Source organism: Eptesicus fuscus, chromosome 16 (genome assembly GCF_027574615.1).
Source record: "Eptesicus fuscus isolate TK198812 chromosome 16, DD_ASM_mEF_20220401, whole genome shotgun sequence".
Lineage (NCBI taxonomy): Eukaryota > Metazoa > Chordata > Mammalia > Chiroptera > Vespertilionidae > Eptesicus > Eptesicus fuscus.
Genome location: NC_072488.1, coordinates 31,171,536 through 31,193,061, shown reverse-complemented (window position 1 = coordinate 31,193,061; position 21,526 = coordinate 31,171,536). Strand labels below are relative to the sequence as shown.

The 21,526-nt window shown below is 36.9% G+C and overlaps 1 protein-coding gene and 1 long non-coding RNA gene across 10 annotated transcripts in view; one reads left to right on the top strand and one right to left on the bottom strand.

Annotated features, from left to right (window-relative positions):
• The window catches only part of LOC114230252 (uncharacterized), a 275,275-nt gene extending 271,717 nt beyond the window's left edge, over positions 1 to 3,558 (bottom strand). For all 3 annotated transcript variants that reach the window (XR_008558549.1, XR_008558548.1, XR_003616123.2), the window contains exon 1: positions 3,050 to 3,558. This is a non-coding gene — a long non-coding RNA (uncharacterized LOC114230252). The remainder of the gene's footprint in view (positions 1 to 3,049) is intronic.
• A 168-nt stretch (positions 3,559 to 3,726) lies between these two features.
• The window catches only part of PPP4R3B (protein phosphatase 4 regulatory subunit 3B), a 46,662-nt gene continuing 28,862 nt past the window's right edge, over positions 3,727 to 21,526 (top strand). For all 7 annotated transcript variants that reach the window (XM_008162114.3, XM_008162112.3, XM_054728167.1 and 4 more), the window contains exons 1-5: positions 3,727 to 3,868; positions 5,261 to 5,316; positions 14,474 to 14,572; positions 17,148 to 17,771; positions 21,434 to 21,511. In XM_008162114.3, the coding sequence (XP_008160336.1) occupies positions 3,727 to 3,868; positions 5,261 to 5,316; positions 14,474 to 14,572; positions 17,148 to 17,771; positions 21,434 to 21,511 (999 nt within the window). The remainder of the gene's footprint in view (positions 3,869 to 5,260; positions 5,317 to 14,473; positions 14,573 to 17,147; positions 17,772 to 21,433; positions 21,512 to 21,526) is intronic.

The window sequence follows — 21,526 nt, the reverse complement described above, 5'->3', positions numbered from 1 at the left end:
TCCGGCCCATCTCCCTCAGTCCCAATTGGCCGGACCCCAGCAGCAAGCGTCTGCCCCTTGGTGGTCAGTACACGTCATAGTGACTGGTCAACCAGTCTACTGTCTGCCCCCTGGTGGTCAGTGCACATCATAGCAAGCAGTTGAGTGGCCTTAGCATATCATTAGCATATTATGCTTTGATTGGTTGAATGGACGACCAGACACTTAGCATATCAGGCTTTTATTATATAAGATTATCTGTAAATTATATAAATATATCTTAATCCTTGGAGTAGAACTTCGATGACTGACGAAAATAACCTTTGCTAGAAAAAACACATTGTTTCAGTGCAGTATTGCCCTCTGACCCAAGTAACCACTGGTCCCTGTGTTTTAGAAGGATCTGTTCTGGCTCTCTGTCCATGCTTCTCCCCCGAGGGTGATTAAGTCCATGGAACCAAGGGATTTGTCCATCCCAAAGGCCAAGCCTGCTTCCAAGGTCTACACAGTCCTCTTCCCAAATCCTATCCTCCTGAAGAGTGGCCAAGGGGGGGATTGACTATATTCAGGAAGTGTAGACAGAGCTTGGGCAAACGGCTGGGGTATCCTATGTGTGCAATTAAGGACTGTCAAACTGCAGGACAGAGCTGAGGTGTGAGAAGAGAAGGAAGGTAGACTAGATGGGCCCAGAGGGAGACTCTGGAACTTAAGGAAATCAAGAATTCTATATTTGACTCTGGCTTCCTGGTCATTATGAAAATATATTTGTCAAAGTATACCAAAGGTTGGAGAAAATATATTTCAACAGTTTGTTCGCTTGATTTAAAACTTAAAAATATTTAGACTTATGGTATACAGTCTTCCATTTGTATACTTGCCCTGGCCTTGCAAACGTCCATCTCTACAAATGTTAGATGGGCCTACTGCAGTAGGTGAGAGTGAATTCCTCTGACCTACTGCAGTACTTGTACTTGAGGATCTAGTAAGGGGTAGAGATGAGTCCTAGGGGTTTAATCTGCTCCTTAATTTCTCAGTCACCAGATCTCAGGGGCTATACCAGAAAAGAAATTCTGAAGATGGGAGAGTTGCTTTGAAACATTACTTCAAAACTCTCCAAGAGATTTGCAACTCGTTCAAAGTAAAATCCAAGGCCCTTCAAAATATCCCGTCTCAATTCCAACCTTATTTTTCACCATTTTTCCCCTTTTCTGCCCCACTTCAGTCACACTGGTTTCCTTGCTATTCCTTGCTATCCCACTCACTCATTCAACATGCAACAGCCCACAAGGCCTTTGTACTTGCTTCCAGGTTCCTGGATATCTTCTTTCTTTCTTTCTTTCTTTTCTTCTTTTCTTTTCTTTTCTTTTCTTTTCTTTCTTTTTTTTTCTTTTCTTTCTTTCTTTCTTTCTCTCTCTCTCTCTCTCTCTCTCTTTCTTTCCTCTTTTCCTTCCTTCCTTCCTTCCTTTTCTTTTCTTTCTCTTTCTCTCTTTCTCTCTCTCTCTCTTTCTCTTTCTCTCTCTCTCTCTCTCTCTCACCCTGGGGAAAAGCTTGGCCCATTGCCTTCCTCAGAGGACTTCCTGAATAAACACTTTACCCTTCCCAAATTCACTCTCTAACCTTGTTACTCTATTTTTGGTCATAATGTTTATCAGTATCTGGCATATATTTGTCTGTCTTCTTACACTAGAATATAAGCTCCATGAAAAGAGGAGCTTTTTCTAGTTTATTCACTATATCGACCAATGTCTACTGTATAGCATATGCTCAACAAATATTTATTGAATGACTGAATAAATTCAGAAAATGATTCATATTATTTCCCAATTTTGTCCAGAGGCTATTAACCTCTTAACACATAAAGTGACTTCTGTATAGTTCTCATTCCTTTGACATATATAAATTTGTATAAGTTATTTTAGGCCAGTAACACATTATCACTTTGTTTACCCTATCCCCTCAGCCTTGAACATCTTTGCAAACTAAACTCCCACTCAGGGATCTTCTAAAATCAGGCTCAAAGTTATCTATGTGAAGCTTGCTCTGACCCAAGACAGAAATGTTTTCTCGGAGTTCAAAATGCCTTTTTCCCATATCAATCATAGCAATTAATGGGTTCCGAGGTCCTCTTTAAATTTAAAAAACCCTGTGTATCCAGATTTTGATATTAGGAATTATTTTTCATCAGGCGCCTGCTCTGTGTAAAACATTGTCTCTCGTTTTAAAGTACCTCTGAAGGGTGTCCACACAGAGGAGCTAGTCAAAACAAAAGCACGTTTTGACAAGACCATTAAGTAATGACTACAATTCCCAGAATGCCCTGCAGGGTCAACATGTGCATCTCGCCTGATTTTCACCTTTCAAGCTAATGGATTGTAGAGAACTGGCGGCGGAACAAGCTGAAACTGTCTTAAAAGAAAGAATAAAAGGATTCTACCAAGAACGAACGGGGATTAAAATAAACAACTGCGCAGTGCACGTCTTGTCGCGACCAATGTTTGACAACTAACGTGAATGGCCCGAGAATTCCTCCTTCGCTTATTCAGTGCACAAGACATCCCGATAGATAGCACAAGAAATGCCCACAAGAGAAACTTTTAAAAAAATGTCAAAACAATGCTCTTGGATGTGTGAGAAAGGGGGCTCTCAACCCGTTCCCTAAACCTATCTTAAGGCTTATTTTCTGAGGTTACACCACAATAAGGGGACTGTATTTTCATGAAGCGGAAAGTATGCTTTCCAATGGCCAGCTACCAAAGTTAACGGCGAAACGCTTTGGCGGGAAATAGGAAATTGTCAACACTTTCTCTTTCTTTTTTTTTTTTCTTTTTCGGTACGACGTTATAATCGTCAGGAGATGCAGAAAACAAACACTTCCTGAGGAGATGCTTAACTGTAACAGACTCCAATCTGGTTTTCAGATTGCCTTAAAATACTCCAAGTTCCTACATTTTTCACCGAAAGAGGTTTCAATTATTTTTCTCCCATAGCTGACAGAGTGAGCTTCCACAACGGAGTGCGAGCACATCTCCTTCCTTTTCGCTCAGGGTTAGTCCCGTCCAAGGATGCGTACCTCCCAAGTTTGCTTTGCTTTTCCTCGGAGATGGGTCGCACGACTCGTCACACCGCCGGGTGAAAAACGGACGAAGCGAGACTAGCACTCAGTTCTCCCTGCCTACTCAGAAAGTCTCGCGTTACCAGCAGAGGACGGGGATATCGCGAGGACCACTTCCTCGGCCGAGATCCCGCGCCCGCAGGCGTGGCCAAGACAGGAAGAACGCGCACTCAGGCCCTCCCACCCCGCCTCGCGAGAACGCCGAGTACTGCTGGCCCTGGAAGCGCGAGCAGAAGCTGAGCGGCGGTGCGTTAGCCTCGTCGGCCGCCGTAGCCCCTGCTAGGACAGCCCGTGCGAGCCTGCTGGAGGAGGAAGAGAAAGGCAGAGAGAATCGGGTTACAAGATGGCGGATGTGTAGTAGTTACCGCGGCGGCGGCGGGAGAGCGAGCGAGCTCTGGGGGGCCAAGGGAGGGGAGGGTGGGTGTGTGTGTGGATAAAGTGAGAGGTCCCGGGGCTCCGGCCGAGAGGTCCCGGTGGCTCTTGTTGCCCCTTCCCGCGGCTGAACCTTGAGAGCCATGGTGAACTTGGGCCTCTCCGGAGCCGCCGCCGCCGCTACCGTTTCTCAAGAGTGAGGGGACGAGGACGAGGGGGACGTGGAGGCGGCCGCGTCTGGACCGGTGGGAACAGCGGCCACGATGTCGGATACGCGGCGGCGAGTGAAGGTCTATACCCTGAATGAAGACCGGCAATGGGACGACCGAGGCACCGGGCACGTCTCGTCCACTTATGTGGAGGAGCTCAAGGGGATGTCGCTGCTGGTTCGGGCGGAGTCGGACGGTAAGGTTATTGGAACGGTAGGCTGGGGGGCGGGGGGGGGGGGGGGATGCTTCCAGGTAGGGCACAGCCCTGCGGTTTAGGCCGGAGGCGGGGTGCTGGGACTGCCGCCTCTCGCCCAGAGCCTTGGTTTTGTTTCTGCACTTCTGTACGGTCAACACAAACTACTTGGTCCGCGTTTACCCTCGGTCCGACGCCTGTTCTCTGTTCCCCCGCCTCCCGTCCCGGTTAAGGATTTGACCCCTTCCTCTCCAGTCTCTTCTTTTTGAAGAGGGGAGAGCGTGCCGGAGAGGGGCGGACGCTCACAGAGACAAGGTATTGATCTCGACTCGTTGGGGAGCCAGCGCTCCCTCCTCTTTTCGTTTTTATCTCGTCCCGTGTCTGATGCAAAAGGTTCAGTGGAACTTTCCTTTCCGAGTCTTTTGTTCTTGAACTGACGTTCCCACCGAGCTGCCCCCCGTTGCCACTGTCGACAGGTGCGGGGGGAAACCTGAAGGCACCTTTGAAAGCCCGGGGTCACTGCAGGCGGTTGCCACGATACACGCACGCACAGGCGCATCCCTGTGCGGGCGGGGATCCCTCCGGGCGGCCTTTGTAGGGGTGCTGGGCCGCCTTCACAGCCCAGACAAGTCCGGGCACCAAAGCAGACAGTAAACACGAATGCGTTGACTTACTGATTGGACGAGGCATGTGGCAAGTGTTCTTCAGTCGTGAAATTATGTACAGTCATATTTAAAGCACCTTTCTCGTTGTAATCTGGAACTATGTGCAGACGGTAGAAACATAACTTATCTTAGATTTATTCGTGATGTATTTTGTGCTCTTGTACTTTTCCTTGAAATAGTCACGGACGTTTATTTCTACCTGCAAGTGTCCTTTTGTTCTTAAGGAGAAAAGGAGAAAAGCAGTTCTGTAATTTGTGTACCTGTTGTGGTCCTTTGTAATTTGTTTTATTTGTTAAATTGGAAATGCAATAAAATAACTGTTAAAAAAAGAGTTTGGCTTCAAGTGGTCATTTAGACCTTAAAACTTCATTTCAATAAAACTTTAATAGTCATCAAGTCTCCTTATAGTCTTTTATTTATTTGTTTAAATTCGTTATTGTTTAAAGTATTACATCCTTATATTCTTAGTCTGAATGTTTGTCTTAGGTGGATTTTTTTTTCCCCCATTTAAGGGTTTCTTGGAATAGGATGATATGTTTTAAATTAAATATGAAGTTCAGATCTGGGGAGAAAAATGTGAATTAGAGTACATTTGATTACTGCAGATATCTAGCTGAGTGAAGGGAACATGAGATGATTTTTTTTTTTAATGTGGACTCTGATTTTTTTATTCAGGTTTTATAAATTGAAACTTATATGTGTTATTATTTTTTTTTTTTTTATCTTTCAGGATCACTACTCTTGGAATCAAAGATAAATCCAAACACTGCATATCAGAAACAACAGGCAAGTAGTTGTTTATCTTTAATTTGAAAGACTTCATCTGTGATCAAGGAAGTATTAATCTGGCAAAGATGGGAAAGCTTTCCTGACAAGAAAAAATGTTTGGTAAACAAAGTAACAGACCATATATATTTCCCTTACAGGTTAAAAGTTTCAAACTAAAAAGTGAAAGTTTATGTACTGGAAATAATTTATTATCTTTTAATTGAGCCACTGTTCGTTTATATTAGAATACAATGTATTCATTAGTCTTATTTAACTTACAGTTAGCCAGGTCTCTGCTATACCCTGTACACTAAGCCTTTTATTCTCAACCACATTTAAAGGAAGTGGCATACAAGAAAATTCAAAGGGGTACTCTTTAAAGCAAGGAAAGCCTGTTTGTGGTGTGAAATTAGATCCTTTGACTCAAGCAAAGATAGAGTTTTGAAGTAGAAGCATTGAAATCCTATTCTTGTATTTTTTAATATAATAATAAGTGATACTTTTGCAAAAGTGTACATTGTCAATTATATAATGTTTTCTGTTAATATTTATTGTCTTATTTGGGAAAAGAAAACCTGTGTTGTGTTTTAGCATACCAAATTATTTAATCTGGAAATGGCAGCATGATTCAACTTTTTCTTTATTCTGTGAATGTTTTTATTTTTATTATGAAAGATTTCAAAATTGAAAAATATAGAGAATAATATAATGAGTTTCTGTGTAACACCACCAGATTGAACAATGTTAACATACCATATTTGTTTCAAATCTTTTTGTAATTTTCAACTTTGTGGGTAGAGTTAAAGCCCCCTTTGTACCCATCTCATTCTATCCATTCTCTATCTTCCCTGTAGGTAACCACTATTCTGAAGTTGATGTGTATTATTTCTGTACATGCTTTTATACCTTTTCTGCATATGTATGTATCCATGAATAATATGTAGTCTTTTGTGTGTTTTTAAACTGATACAATTGATCTCGTATTCTTACATGTATTCTGCAACTTTCATTTTTCACTCAACGTTATTTTGGAGATTTGTTCATGTTAATGTAGATCTAGTTGTGTGTTTTTAAAAAAAAAACAACAAAACACTGTACAGTATTCTGATGTATGGTATACACCTATTGTTAGACATTTGGATTATTTCCAGTTTTATTTTTGTGTGTGTGGTATGTAAAGTGAATATGGCAGAGATTTTTGAAGGAAAAGATAAATTATGTTAAGATATTTACATCATCAATGCCTACTTTCTTCAGGGCCAATGAAAATTTCAGTACCCAGAAACAAATACTTCCTGTTGGAGGAATGAAACTATGTCTGTTGCACAACGCATTATTAGTAAAAGTCTTACTGTTAAACAATTGTTTTGTGTATGCAATATATTCTTAATCAGTTCTTTGAAATATTTTTTTAGTTTTCAACATTCATTTAAACTAAATGATTTAGGAGTTTTTTTCCTCTACTTAGAAAATATTATGTGTCCTTCCTGATGGAGAATCAAATTAAACATTTGTCCTGTTTTGAACACTTGAAGATGTTCCCTATACCTTAAACATTTTAAGGTATAGCACACTAAATTAAATTTAATTTCTAAGCCAGACAGATGGTTACTCTCTCTCTTTGCCCTGAATTTTGCCAGATAGCCACTTACGAGGTCTTTTGTTTGCTTGCTTGTTTGTGGAGAAAGAAATACTAAAATTTTGTGAATTTTTTTTCCCTATCTGTATGAATATAAAATTCTCAGGAAGTGTGGTTTTACATGTGACGCCCTACAAACTAGTTATAATATGGATTCTTCTCAAATTGTTTTCAAGATCTTTTGACTATTGTTTCTATTGGAAAGAACACATTATGGCAGGGGTTGGTATGTAAAATAGTCCCTCAGCATTCGTCCAAAAATATACAGTGGTATTTAGAAACTTTGGGACATGGTTTTGTTTGTAATGTTATGCTACTGGAAAATTAAAGTGTTGGAGGGAAAAAAACCTTAATTAAAAAAAAGATTTTGTGCTATTAGGAAAATGTTTACTGTAATTAATCACATTCAAATAATACACTACTGGACTATATATTTTTTTCTAATTGAGGTACTTTTACTATAAACATTAAAGTTTAAGAAAACTCTTTGGCAATAACAATAATATGGAAAATCTTGAATGTAAGAATGATAAACCTGTGTAAATGAGGTCACTTGTTCTACTTTCTTTATTTTTGTTTAAATTGAGTGCACTTTTCTAATATAAATCCAAGAGCCATTTAGAGGTTATGCTAAACTTTGAACGATTTTTCGTATTTTCACCAAAATCTTGTTCCATTTGCACTTTTTACCAAGTTACACAAATTGGGATTTCCGAACACATTGCTATTTTTCTAAGTTCTACCTTTTGTAGAATGTCATTTAAGTTATTCAGTAAATTAGTCTAGAAATTATTATTTCCAGAATTTATATGTAGTATATTGATCATTAGTGGATTTTAATTTTAAAAAACTACTGAATGAATGATATATCCATAGTTTATAGGATATTTTACTATATTAAAATACATTGAATAAATTCAGAGAGGAATATTCTTTTTTTTTTAACATTATAGTTCTAAAACGAGCTAAGTAATGAATTGTGTGTTCAAAATAAGTTAGAGTTTAGTTGAATGTCAGATACTCAAATATCGGTAGGCTCTCATGATTCACATTACTTTTCTTGCATACTGTGGACAATACTGACGTAGTAAATGGGAAGGAGAAGACACACTTACCTGAAAGGAGCCAATACACTCATTGGAAAGGGAAGAGAATTACCATACAGCTTATTTTAAATTGGTAATAAAGTGCCTGATACATATGCCAACAATTTTTTTAAGTTATGTAGACTCAGCCCCGCTGGTCTTGAAAGTGTCATTGGGATATGTACCTCTTATATCATGTAACACAATTTGTGTTCATTGGGTTTAGGAAAGAAGTATAAGGAAGTTCTCATCCTGGGTTTTATTGGGAGACAAGACCTAACAGGTGAAACAATTACAGAATGACACTAAGCTGATAAAGTGTTTTAACTCCATTGAAAGATGATTAAAGAATTTTACAGATACAGCAACTAAGGCACAGAAAGGCTAAGTTTAATGATTGTACAGTAGGTATATGCCAACACAAAATATGAAAAGCAACTGTATTCCACAGACTTGGGCAGTAGAAAATTAGAAGGGAGAGATTGATTTTGGCTAGAATCATTAAGAAAAACTTCACTCTGGTTAGTGGTACAGTATCCTGCTACAGGAACTGTGATAGAGAAGGAAATAGTACACCTAAAACAAAAGGTATTAAGCCTATTTGCAGCCTAGGTTTCTTATTTGAGAGCTTGGTTCGATAAACAAAAGGGATCCATTATGGGTTCTTGAGTAGGGACCCAACATGAAGAAAGTGATACTGTGTTTGGGAAGGAGTATGGCAAAGTCATGAATAATGAATTGAGGGTGTGGAGGGAAACAAGAGCTTTAGGTAGCAAGACCTTTTGCAATAATTCAGATACAAAAAAATGAAAGTCAGTGTAGTAAATGGAATGGGAAAGGATGAGAACTCCAGTATATTTTCAAGAAAGTGCTGGACGATTTGGTGAATGGTTATATATGAAAGAGAAGGCATCAAAAGTTACTGGTAGTGTTTTTTGAATCTTGGAACCAGGAAAATGATGGCTCCCCCCAGAAACTGGGAAGTTGAGAAGAAAGCAAGTTTACATTAATCATTTGGTTAGAGGCTTGTTTTAAATGGATAATACATTCACATTATTAAAAATTCAGACAGTATTTGGTAATGTCTCCCATCCTGGACTCCATCCATACAGTTTCCCTTGCTAGAAGCTACCAGTGTTATATTTTCTTGTATATCTTCTTAGAGGTTTTATACATACGTAAAAAAGTATGTATAGTCACAGGTATTCCTTTTATTGGCATATATGTAGCATGCCATGAACTGTTCTGTGCCTTGCTTTCTTTATTTTAATTTAGGCTTTAAAGTGATTGTAGAATAAATGGAAAAGTCTTATAAAGAACACCCGGGACTAGAACTACAGTAAGAGTTTGTTGTAGGAGATTCTAATTTGAAAATCATTAAATAATAATTTTAGCTGCAAGACAGCCTTTGCTCAGAGCATAGAATAGAACAGAGCTTAAGACTGAGCCTTGTTGAATTGTCCACATTAATCTATTCATCCAGTAATACTTGGGTGAGTGATGCTTATGGGTTAGTGACTTCCTTTAGTTTGGTTTTTTAAAAGTCCATTTAAACATTTCTGACCGTTTTCATTCAAGGAATAACATGATCCAAAATAGTAACATCAATCTGGGGAATTGAAGAGGGCCAGTAACTGGGATGGGATACTAGTTGAGAGATCACAGCATAGTCCAAGCAAGAGATAATGTTGGGTCAGGTTAGCGGTGATGGCAGTGAAGATGGAAAGAGATGGATGGATTTGAAACATGTATTGGAGATAGAATTGACAGGGCAGACTGCTGGTCGTCAGGAAGAAGGAAGATTCAGTAAAGAGGAAGATGAAGCAATTGGAAAAAGTAGAGAATCAGGAAAATGTCTTCAAACCAAGGAAGAACAGAATTTTGGTAAGGAAAGGACAGCCATTCATTCAACAAATGGCTGTTACATATCCTGCAAGAAAAAGATTGCAAATATTCTAGGTTTTGGTTAGTAGAATGTCCGCTGAGATGAAGGTACGGATGAAAATGATCATATATTTATTGTAAACAAAACAATAAAATTAAGGGTATTGGTGTTTAGCCTGAGAGTCATTATGGGGAATGGACTAATGAGTATACAAGGGAGAATGAGATTTCTATAATTTTGAAGGATGCTTTAAATGACAGCATGAATTTGTAATGAGTAGAGTTCACTCTGTACCTCGAATTATAAATCAGTTGCATGACTAGAGGATGTGAATGATTAGCTTTAAAGGATTGGGTGAGGTGATAGGTAGAGTTGTGTTCTGGGTGGTGGTTTGTAGTGGGACCAAGGAGGAATCTGGGAATCAGATGGAGACAGGTTTTTCTTATCTATGTGTTTTGGGAGATGCCTAGATAAACAGTGCCACCGGGGAGAAGCTTGGGAAGCAAAGTTGTTAAGAATTTTATGGGGGTTTTTAGAATTTGATCACATCATGTGGCATAGTAATAGAAATGTGGGTTTAATTTTATTTCTAGTTGTGTGATTTTGAGCAAATTTTCTCTGAATCTCATCTTTTAAATAGAGATATTACCTACATTGTAGAATAGCTGTGAATTAATGTATGAAAAATGCTTCAGCACAGTACCTGACACATAAGTTCAATGAGAGAACTATATTCATAATAACCTTACAGTAAGCCCAATGCAGGCAGCATTTTCCTTTCTTCAATGGAAATAAGAGCAAAGAGGTGGAATACTTCGTTGAAAGTCACAGAAATAGTGGACCGTGAAACTTGGAGTTGAGTCCTAATTCTAGTTGAGGATTATTCTACTTGTATTCATATATGTCACTGATTTGGGAAAGATAAACTATTACTACTGTTTATAAGTAGTGTCATCATGTCTATCTTGGCCTATATGTTTTACCATACTATATTTTAAAAATGCATCTTAGAGGAACTAGGATAACTATTAGGAACTACTAGAGAGTTACATGCTACATTATTTATCTGGATAAACTCATTCATTTTCATACTTTTAAATTGATTTTGAATCTGCAATTTAAATTCTGTAAACCTGATATTTATATTTTTCTTTTTAAAAATTCCTTTTGGAAAACTTCAGCTCTCTCTGTATTGAATTTTGTCAGAATTAATAGGGGCAGATATAGGGTTGGTCTAACAACTGTAGTGTTTCAGACATTTTGTAACTCTGGATTTATTCATGTAAATGAAGTGGATCAGTACTGGAGAAATAAACAGATAATCCACTGGTTTGTAAGATCCTTTTAAATGTGTCACAGGTGCCTTTGTGAATATGATATTAAAAACTGGGGACTCTTTACCCAAAAGAAATGTGATACAGTTTTAAAGTATTGTTTAGACTCTGGATTAAGAACCTCTGATTTCAACAATATATGCTCAATAATGTGTATTAATAAGTAAGATTGAAAATAACAGTTTCTTATAATAATACTACATTGTGAAAAACTGATTTGGTAAAGATTAAATTGTCAAGTTTCTCTAGCTCATGTCTTATTCCCATCCTGGGCTTGGACATAATCACCTTTGTTTTTTTTAAAGGGCGAGACCAAATATAACTTTTTCTATTCTCCCTGCAAGCTTATTTTAAATCTGATTTCCACAGGGATATAGTGGTGATTAAATGTTTTAGTTAATAGAGGAGGAAAAACTCTAAGCTTCTCTTGGTTTAAACAGAGGCATTAATAATGTCCCAAAGATATGTGTGCCACACAAATGAGCAAAAAACATATCACAAAGCACAATGGTAAAAAGCAGACCTTACTATGAAAAATTGAACTTGGCTCTATCTAGGCTTTTTAGATAGGCTGACACTGCTCATTCTGTTTTATATATTCTTGTGCCAACCTCTGCTCACATAAGAGCTTTTACACTAATCTGTGGAATAAATAAATCTAAGGAGTGCTTCTTCCCAATAATTTTTTCATGCAACAACAGTGGAGAGGAGGGACAGAAGGAAGAATGGGGTTTGTCACCCATTTGGAGTAGATACATAGAGCTGAAAGGTGCCTACTCTGATGGCACTTCCCTATCCTCGGTTTATCAACTAGAGATACACTTAGGTCAGGTTCTCAAATTTGACTTATCCAAAGAATTACCTCAGCTCCTAGTTAAAAATAAGGGTTCTTGGGCTTCGCTCCAGACCTGCCCCCAAAGAAGGCATTTCCCAAAGTCAATCCTTTTTGCATTGAAAAAGGATTCTGAATATAAATCCCATTTAGTTTCAGGGATTTTGACTGGCTTATGGGGAAAAGTTTCCATTAGGAATTGGAAGGGAAGAACAAAAGAAAATGATTAAGAGGAGGTTTCAGGTAACCTTAATTCAGACTTTGCTGCTTACCTGGACTTTCTCTTAGAAGGTAGATTAGAACCAGAATTGAAAAGGCTTTGGTGCCTGGAATAAGGGTTTTGGATTTCATTCTTTCGAAAGTGGAATGCATAGTTTGAAGCACTAGAATTTGAGAAGAAACCCGTTTTCAGAAATTGTTTTGCTAAATATTTAATATAAAGTTACATGGTCAAGAGTCAAAAACAGATACGGTTTTCTGAGAGAAGAGTAACATTTCCATGAAAAGCGTTCTTCACCTATTGTGAATTATTGTAGCCTACCTGTGCAAATAACTGTTTACAGGTATTTTTCAATTTAAACTAACCTGTAACCCTAACAAAAGAAATAAGTGCCTTAAAACTGATTGGTAACAATAATGTAAGCGCAAGTGAACAAGGTAATAATTAAACTGACATTTATACTCCGAGTGTATTGTTTAGTCAAAAAGAAACAATGATAACATAGATCTTAAAAGAATTTACCCCTCCCAAAAATTCAAAATTATTAAAACAGTGATGTCAAATATGGATTTGTGTCTGCTGTCATTTGTGAGTATACTGGGCCCTAAATGTATACTGCATCTTAAAATGTTAATGGTATAGAGAAATTATAATTCAAACATTTAAAAGTATTATTTATTTCATCTTTATGTAAACCTTTTTATTTCTATTTTAGAAGTATTGCTATACTAATATTTTGTTCCTGTATATAACCTAAGTAATTTGAGCACAGGTGAAAATGTTTTGGAGACCACTGTTCATGAAGCTGTTTTGAAGAGGGATCTAAGACAACTCAGGGACTGAGGAAAGTACATAGACCCTGAGCAGGTGTCTTAGTGCTTTAACCTAACTAGCGCTGTTTTTATCTTTTCTTTTTTTTAACATGGAGATTTTTTAGTAAGTTTTGTTTGTAAAAAGAGTTTTGCTGGGTTTGTTTTTTTAAAAAAATATTTCAAAACCTCTCCTGTAGATGGGGGAGCCACTGAGAGTTTTTAAATAAAAGTGTGACCTGATAAAATTTTATAATCTGGTGGCAAATTTCCCTTCCAAGAAGCATAGCTAGGCAGAAGCTAGAAAACTGATTTCCACCTGTTCTTTTTACCTGATCACACAGCAAAATAGGTAGTCATCTGAGGCCTGGGTTAATTAAAGTATATTTTTTTATTTACTGGTGAGAACTACCAAAATATTGAAAAGTTTTTATTTTGAAGACTTTGCCCTTTTTAATTTGGGACTCACAATTTTATATATTTTAGCAGGAGGTCAGATGAACAATTATTAAATAAGTTGTTTTTGTAGATTATATTTTTGCTAATTAGGGTATAAATTCAAATATTCATATTTTGAAAATCACAGTTTTAGCCATATTAAACTTTCATTATGTATCCTAAAAGAATTTTCATTTTATTTGAGTGTTTCAGTGATTTTAGTGTTTAAACATGTATGTGTGTTTTAGTTTAAACCCAGACCTTAGTTTTTAATAAAGAGGTTGAAAACTTTTTCCTAAATGCATAACTAAACTTTTGGTGGGGATATAATTAAGGGCATTTGGGGAAAGTACTTACCTGAACCAGGGGTTCTTAATTTTAAGCAAGTTATCTTCATTTCACCTTTGTTTTATATTAATATTCTGAAGGCTTTTCCAGGTTTAAAAAAATATATAGAAAGGATTAAACCTTAAGATATTTTCAGCTATTAGCCTCTTTGCAACCAGTTGACAACTGGCGTAAGGGAAAAATAAACTTGTAGGTGGTTAGTGAGTGGAACAGCTGACTTTCTGGAAACAATAGAAAGTAGATGATTAGAATATCTACTTACAGTTTAGCCAAGAATGGCTAGACTTCCATTAAACATTATCTTGGTAACATGAGCCAGAGCCTGCTAACCTGTTTCAGTCTTTTTTTGTTTTACAATATTGCTCAATGTCAGTTTTAGTGGCAAAGCTACTATTTCATTGCCAGTATATTACTAAAGTTTCAGTGGGTAACAAAATAGAGTTATATGATGTCAGTTGAGTGTACATTAATTGCACTTACGGGAGGGCATTTGTCATTGCTGTGCTGTTTCCTGTCTTTTTTATAGTCTTTTATACTTTGTTTCTTTTTAAGTGTGATGATCTAGAAGTCTTTGTTTTTAAACAGGATACATTAATCGTTTGGTCAGAAGCTGAAAACTATGATCTGGCTCTAAGTTTTCAGGAAAAAGCTGGCTGTGATGAGATCTGGGAAAAAATTTGTCAGGTAAGGGTCTTTGAATAATATTTAACTTAACATTTATATGCTTTCTTGAATTTTTTTTCTTTTTACCTAAAAGATGTATATTATAATGTGGAGAGGTAATGTCTTCATGTGAGATTTTGGTAACCTAACCTAGAAATTTCTTTTATATTTTACAGCAAAAATTTTTTACTTAAAATTTTTTTAGTTATCATAATTTTGTTTATCACTTCAGATTTTAATACCCTGTAAAATGTCCAAGATCTTTCAACAACAAACAAAAAATTAAATATTTATGTTCTAAAGCTTTAAGATTTTATATATTTCATCACCCATTTGCCTAATGTTCATGAATACTATGTACCACACACTAATGATCGAAAGTGCTCATGGCTTCAACTTGTGAAGAACTTACATGATATAGGATAAATGGTAACTCTCAGATAACTGGAATTTTTTAAAATAAAGTTTTTATTTTAAAAGATTCAGATTTACAGAAAATATGAGCAGAAAGTAGAGTTTCTATGTACTCCCCTCCCTGACATCACCACCCCTGGTTCTCCTGTTATTAGCATCTTACATTAGTATGATACACTTGTCACAATTAATGAACTAAACACTTATTATTATTCATATTATTATTCATATACTATTATTAGCTAAAGCCCATTCTTTATTCAGATATCCTCAGTTTAAAATCCAGTATCCTTTTTCTGTTCCAGGATCCCATTCAGGTTCCACATTACATTTATTTATTTCTTTTTTCATTTTTTATTGAATTTATTTATTAGGGTGACGTCTGTTACTAAAATTATGTAGGTTTTAGGTGTACAATTCTATAATACATCATTGATATATTATATTGTGTGTCTACCACCTCAAGTCAAGTTCCTTCCATTACCATTTAACCCCCTTCTACTTGCCTCCACTTCCCCTCATTCCTCTTTCTTTCTAGTAATCACCATACTATTGTCTATGTCTATGAGTTTTTTGTTGGTTTGTTTTTTTTGCTTGATCCCTTCACCTTTTTCACCTAGATAAGCAACACCTCTCCCTTCTGACAGCTGTTGGTCTGTTCTCTATGAGTCTGTTTCCATTTTGTTTGTTAGTTTATTTTTGTTCAATTAGATTCTGAATATAAATGAAATCATTTGGTACTTATCTTTCTCTAATGGGCTCATTTCACTTAGCATAATGCTCTCCAGGTCCATTCATGCTGTCAAAAAGGGTAAGATTTTCATCTTTTTTACAGCCAATTAGTGTGCCATTGCGTAAATGTATCACAGCTTTTTAATCCACTCATCCACTGATGGGCACTTGGGCTGCTTCCAAATCTTGACTATAGTAAATAATGCTGCAGTGAACATAGGGATGCATATATTCTTTCAAATTAGTGTTCAGGTTTCTTCTGATTTAATCCCAGAAGTAGAATCGCTGGGTCATAAAGCAGTTCCATTTTTAATATTTTGAGGTAACTCCATATGCTTCCACAGTGGCTGCACCCACATTACATTTAATAGTTATGTCTCCTTAGGTAAATCTTTGCTATGAACAGTCACTGGAATTTGAAATTAATCATGACATTCATTTTAGCTGCCATCCTCTATAATAAAAGCCTAGTATGCTAAGTGTCCAGTCATCCGGTCAGCTGTTCAACCAATCAAAGCGTAATATGCTAATGGTATACTAAGGCTGCTCAACCGCTTGCTGTGACTTGCACTGACTACCAGGGGGCAGATGCTCCAACCGGTAGGTTAGCATGCTGCTGGGATCCAGCTGATCAGGACTGAGCAAGACAGGCTGGACACACCCTGGAGCCCTCCTGCGGTCCCTCCCCGGCTGGCCAACCTCCAGCATCCCTCCCTGGCCCCAGTCGTGCACCGGTAGGGTCCCTCATCCTGGCCTGCACCCTCTTGCAGTCCGGAACCCTTTGGGGGATGTCAGAGAGCCGGTTTTGGCCCGATGGTGGAACTACCAGTCGCTATGACACGCACTGACCACCAGGGGGCAGACAATGCTCCCCACAGGGGGAGTGCCATTCAGCCAGAAACTGGGCTCACGGCTGGCAAGTGCAGCAGCGGTGGCAGGAGTCTCTCCCACCTCCACAGCAGCACTAAAGATGTCCTACTGACAGCTTAGGGTATCCCCTGAGGGCGCAGGCCAGGCTTAGGGCTCCTCCCCCCCCCCCCCAGTGCACAAATTTCGTGCACTGGGTCTCTAGTTTCCTATAAAGTGGTTGCCTACTGTGATATCCTATTATAGTCTCTTTTGACTGTTGTCATTTTCATTAACATCATCTTTTCCCTCTAGTGATTCTTATCACTGAAGGTACTTAGTAGTTTTATGCATCTGACTGCAGTCATTTTTTCCCCTAGGTCTTCCCAGTAATAGTGCCACACAGTGTAATAAAGTGGCCAAAGAAAGTGGAGTGTGAATCTTCTCATTCTCTTATTTGACGTATGGCTCGAAATCACTAGACTTTTCTTAACTGGGAGTAGATAGTTTATTTTTACTTAAGCTCAATGGTCAGTAATATGATTTGCAAAAATTTGAGTGCATTTATATTTTAAAGTAACCAGCTATATTTGGATATTTTCAGGTTCAAGGTAAGGATCCATCAGTGGAAGTCACACAGGACCTCATTGATGAATCAGAAGAAGAACGATTTGAAGAAATGCCTGAAACTAGTCATCTGATTGACCTGCCCACATGTGAACTCAATAAACTTGAAGAGATTGCTGACTTAGTTACCTCAGTTCTCTCCTCACCTATCCGTAGGGAAAAGCTGGCTCTGGCCTTGGAAAATGAAGGCTATATTAAAAAACTACTGCAGCTCTTCCAAGCTTGTGAGAACCTAGAAAACACTGAAGGCTTACACCATTTGTATGAAATTATTAGAGGAATCTTATTTCTAAATAAGGCAACTCTGTTTGAGGTAATGTTTTCTGATGAGTGTATCATGGATGTTGTGGGATGCCTTGAATATGACCCTGCTCTGGCTCAGCCAAAAAGGCATAGAGAATTCCTGACCAAAACTGCAAAGTTTAAGGAAGTTATACCAATAACAGACTCTGAACTAAGGCAAAAAATACATCAAACTTACAGGGTACAGTACATTCAGGACATCATTTTGCCGACGCCATCCGTTTTTGAAGAGAATTTTCTTTCTACTCTTACATCTTTTATTTTCTTCAACAAAGTTGAGATAGTCAGCATGTTGCAGGTAAGTAAACTAAGGTGTTCTTCATAATTTTGTTTTCAGATGTTTAGTTTCAGTAATAGTTCAAGCTGCTCTTCATTCCTTCTTTTTGAAAGATTTCTTTGGTTTTATCTCATGGCTTTCTCAAGGAGAATCTTAATGTGACCTTTTATATTTTTAAATGTCCTATGATGTAGCTGGGTTTTATTTAACTTTTTTTTCCTTCTTAAAAATTGTGGTAGAATATACATGACATAAAATTCACCATTTTAACCATTATGTGTACAATTCTTTACATTAAGTACATTCACCTCTGTCCATTTTCAGAACTTTTCCATCATCCCAAACAGGAGCAGCTATTTTTAAATCATCTTTTATTTCATTTTGTGAGACTTAGTTATTATTGGGATATGTATAAGTATGAGTGCTTAAAACTGCCCAAATAATTACAATGTGCAGCCAGGATTGAAAAATACTCATTTTCAGGAAATGATGATTAGATTATTTGCTATGTGAGGTTGATTTTATTCTGTCTCCTTGAGTTGTAAAATAGGAGTTTTACACCATATTTATCATGTTAATCTTTTATATCCTAACAGTGTAATAAACAGGATTTTGAAGAGTTTTCTTCAGTTGTGATAGTATGCTATATGCACAGTTTCCTATATAACTGTCGTTGTTATTTCCATATGAGTCACTAAGTTTATTGAGCAGCAACTATATACTTAGTGTAGTGGTTCTCAAGTATGGCCCGTGGACCATTCAGGATCCCTGGAGCCCTTTAGACAGGTCTGTGAGGTTTTCCTTTTTCCAGCTTCATGTCAGTGTAAGGCTCTATTTTCTTCATTATATTTCAACCAAAACAACACATCACAGCAGACTGAATGCTGAAGAAGATATGTGAATCTAGCTGTCCTCTGTTAAGGCAAACATTAGAGATTTGCAAAAATGTAAAACAGCCATTCTTTCTAAATTTTTAAATTTTGGGGTCATATAGTTTGTTTTCATAAAAATAATATTTATATAAACATAATAGCTTACTTTTAAATGAGTTAATAAATATTTTTAAATTCTCAGTTTTAAGTATGGTATTGATAAACATAACCCACATAGTAAAAACTCTTTGGGCCCCTCAGTAATTTTTAAGAGTTTAGGGGTATCCTGAGACCAAAGAGAATCTCTGGCTTAGTATTTAGTAATGGGATTCCATTTTATGATACTTCCAACCATTATTCACCTTTCTATTATTTTTACTTTACCTTTCATGTAGCGTTTACTTCTCCAGATCATTTTTTCACTGAGCAGTTTTTTGTTATTCCGCAGTAATAAGTGTGAGGGAAGTTAGACTTACACATTACGCTTCATTTACAATACATGGGACCTGCTTTTTTTTTTTATTTCAGAGAGGAAGGGAGAGAGAGAGAGAGAGAGAGAGAGAGAGAGAGAGAGATAGAAACATCAATGATGAGAGAGGATCATTGATCGGCTGGCTGCCTCCTGCATGCCTCCTACTGGGGTTCAAGCCCGCAACCCAGACATGTGCCCTGGATGGGAATTGAACCCAAGACCCTTCAGACCACAGGCCAGTGGTCCATCCACTGAGCCAAACCAGCGAGGGCTATGGGAACTAATTTTGAAAAATCATACTGTACAATTCAGGGTGCCATTTCACTTCCTGATAGAAAAAAAGTCAGGAAGTAGACCCACAGTCAATATAGCTGACGTAAAGGACCCAGTGACAGAAGCTGAAGTGTATCTTTCAAATGACTGCTTTTGACTTCAGAGCATTGATTACCAAAATCAGTGTTTTAAAAAAAAAATAAATTATGCAAACTAAGTTATAAATATTTATAACATTTTATATGTCATTTTATATATTTTATCACAGGCTTATTTGTGAAGGCTATACTTATATAAATCAAGTGTAGCTTTAAAAAGGAAAGTTACTTATTTCTGGTCCATGAGATGTATTTGCTAAAATAGACAGATACTGGAAACTACCTATTGTTTAGGGCAGTAGTCGGCAAACTCATTAGTCAACAGAGTCAAATATCAACAGTACAACGATTGAAATTTCTTTTGAGAGCCAAATTTTTTAAACTTCTTCTAACGCCACTTCTTCAAAATAGACTCGCCCAGGCCGTGGTATTTTGTGGAAGAGCCACACTCAAGGGGCCAAAGAGCTGCATGTGGCTCGCGAGCCGCAGTTTGCCGACCACGGTCCTAGACTAACTTAAGTTATTTAACTAAAATTATTTAGTGTGGTCATTGGCTCCTAGTATGTACTCTAATATATGTTGAAATTTTCTTTAGCATGATAGAAGCATAATATTTTAGTTGACCTGAACTTTTCTAGTTGTTCAAAACCCCTTGTGCCCAAAATTCAGAAATACATTCTAAAATGTTTTCAAATTAAATTCCTAAAAGGCAAAAAAGTGAGGTTATTTCCACACAGTCCGCTACAGATTAAGATCCTTTTTAGAATAAGTTGTAGGACAACTCTCTCAAATGTTGACATTTTAACATGTTACATGTAATTCCACTATTACATAGATGAGAGTTGAGCTAAAAACAAATCCAATAAAATCAGAGATTCATTCTTTTTGACATAGTTTTGCCTATATCAAGATTTCAGCACTGAAAGAGAAATTGTTAACCTTTCATTCCAGTTACTAATTAAATATGTAAAATCTTTCAATACCTTTTCGAAAACAACTGATGATAAACATATGGCTCTTCATTTTGTTTTAGAGGTTTTTGGCCTCAAGTATAGGATTTAACATATTAAATGTTACTTATTAGATTTGTCGCATTCAAGAGTGTGTGTGTGTGTGTGTGTGTGTGTGTGTGTGTGTGTGTGTGTGTGGCTTTGATTTGTTTCAAACTTTGAAGTATTTAGGGTCCTATCCTGTAGTTTATTTTATTGGGTGGGAATGACAAAAATCTCATTATGCAGGAGACTTGGATTCTAAATCTATCTCTGTCGATAGCTATCCACAGGTAAATCCACTCTTTGTAACTCAGTCTTATGAAATTTAAAATTGGACTAGGTAATCTCTTAAAGCCTGATTGAAATCTAAAAATGAAATATGTGTTCAGTATGAAAAACAGTTATGGTAGTATTGTCATTTAGTTGTACCCTTACAAGTAAGACTCTACACCAGCGATTTCAACCTTTTTCCTCAACAGTATGAAAGGCAGTTATTGTAGTGTTTTGTTGTTTAATGGTATCCTTGGAGACCACAAAACGTGTAAGACTCTATACCAGTGATTTTCAACCTCTTTCATCTCATGTTACATGTAAACTAATTACTAAAATTCTGCAGCACATACACAAAAAAAAGTTTTAATCTGCTGTGGGTTAAAGATCTTCAAACTTGTTTGAATTATGTTTAAATTAAGAATAAATAGACCCCAAAAGGGAGCTAAAAAGGCTCTAAGTCAAAGTAAATGAGTGTTTATGCATGACTTCTAGAATATTTTTGTTTTCCAAAAGAGTTCTTTATAGTTGACATTTCTAGTTATATGAAATATTAATGTATGTATAACTAATAGTGAATGGTGTAGTCAAGTTTTGAAAATTAAATGATAATTTGTGTATATCATATAAATGAGTAAAGTTTATACTTTTAATATTTCGTAGTAATTAATGTTAATTTTAAAATTAACATTTTTTTCTCATGTAGGAAGATGAGAAGTTTTTGTCTGAAGTTTTTGCACAATTAACAGATGAGGCTACAGATGATGATAAACGGCGTGAATTGGTAATTTATTTATTC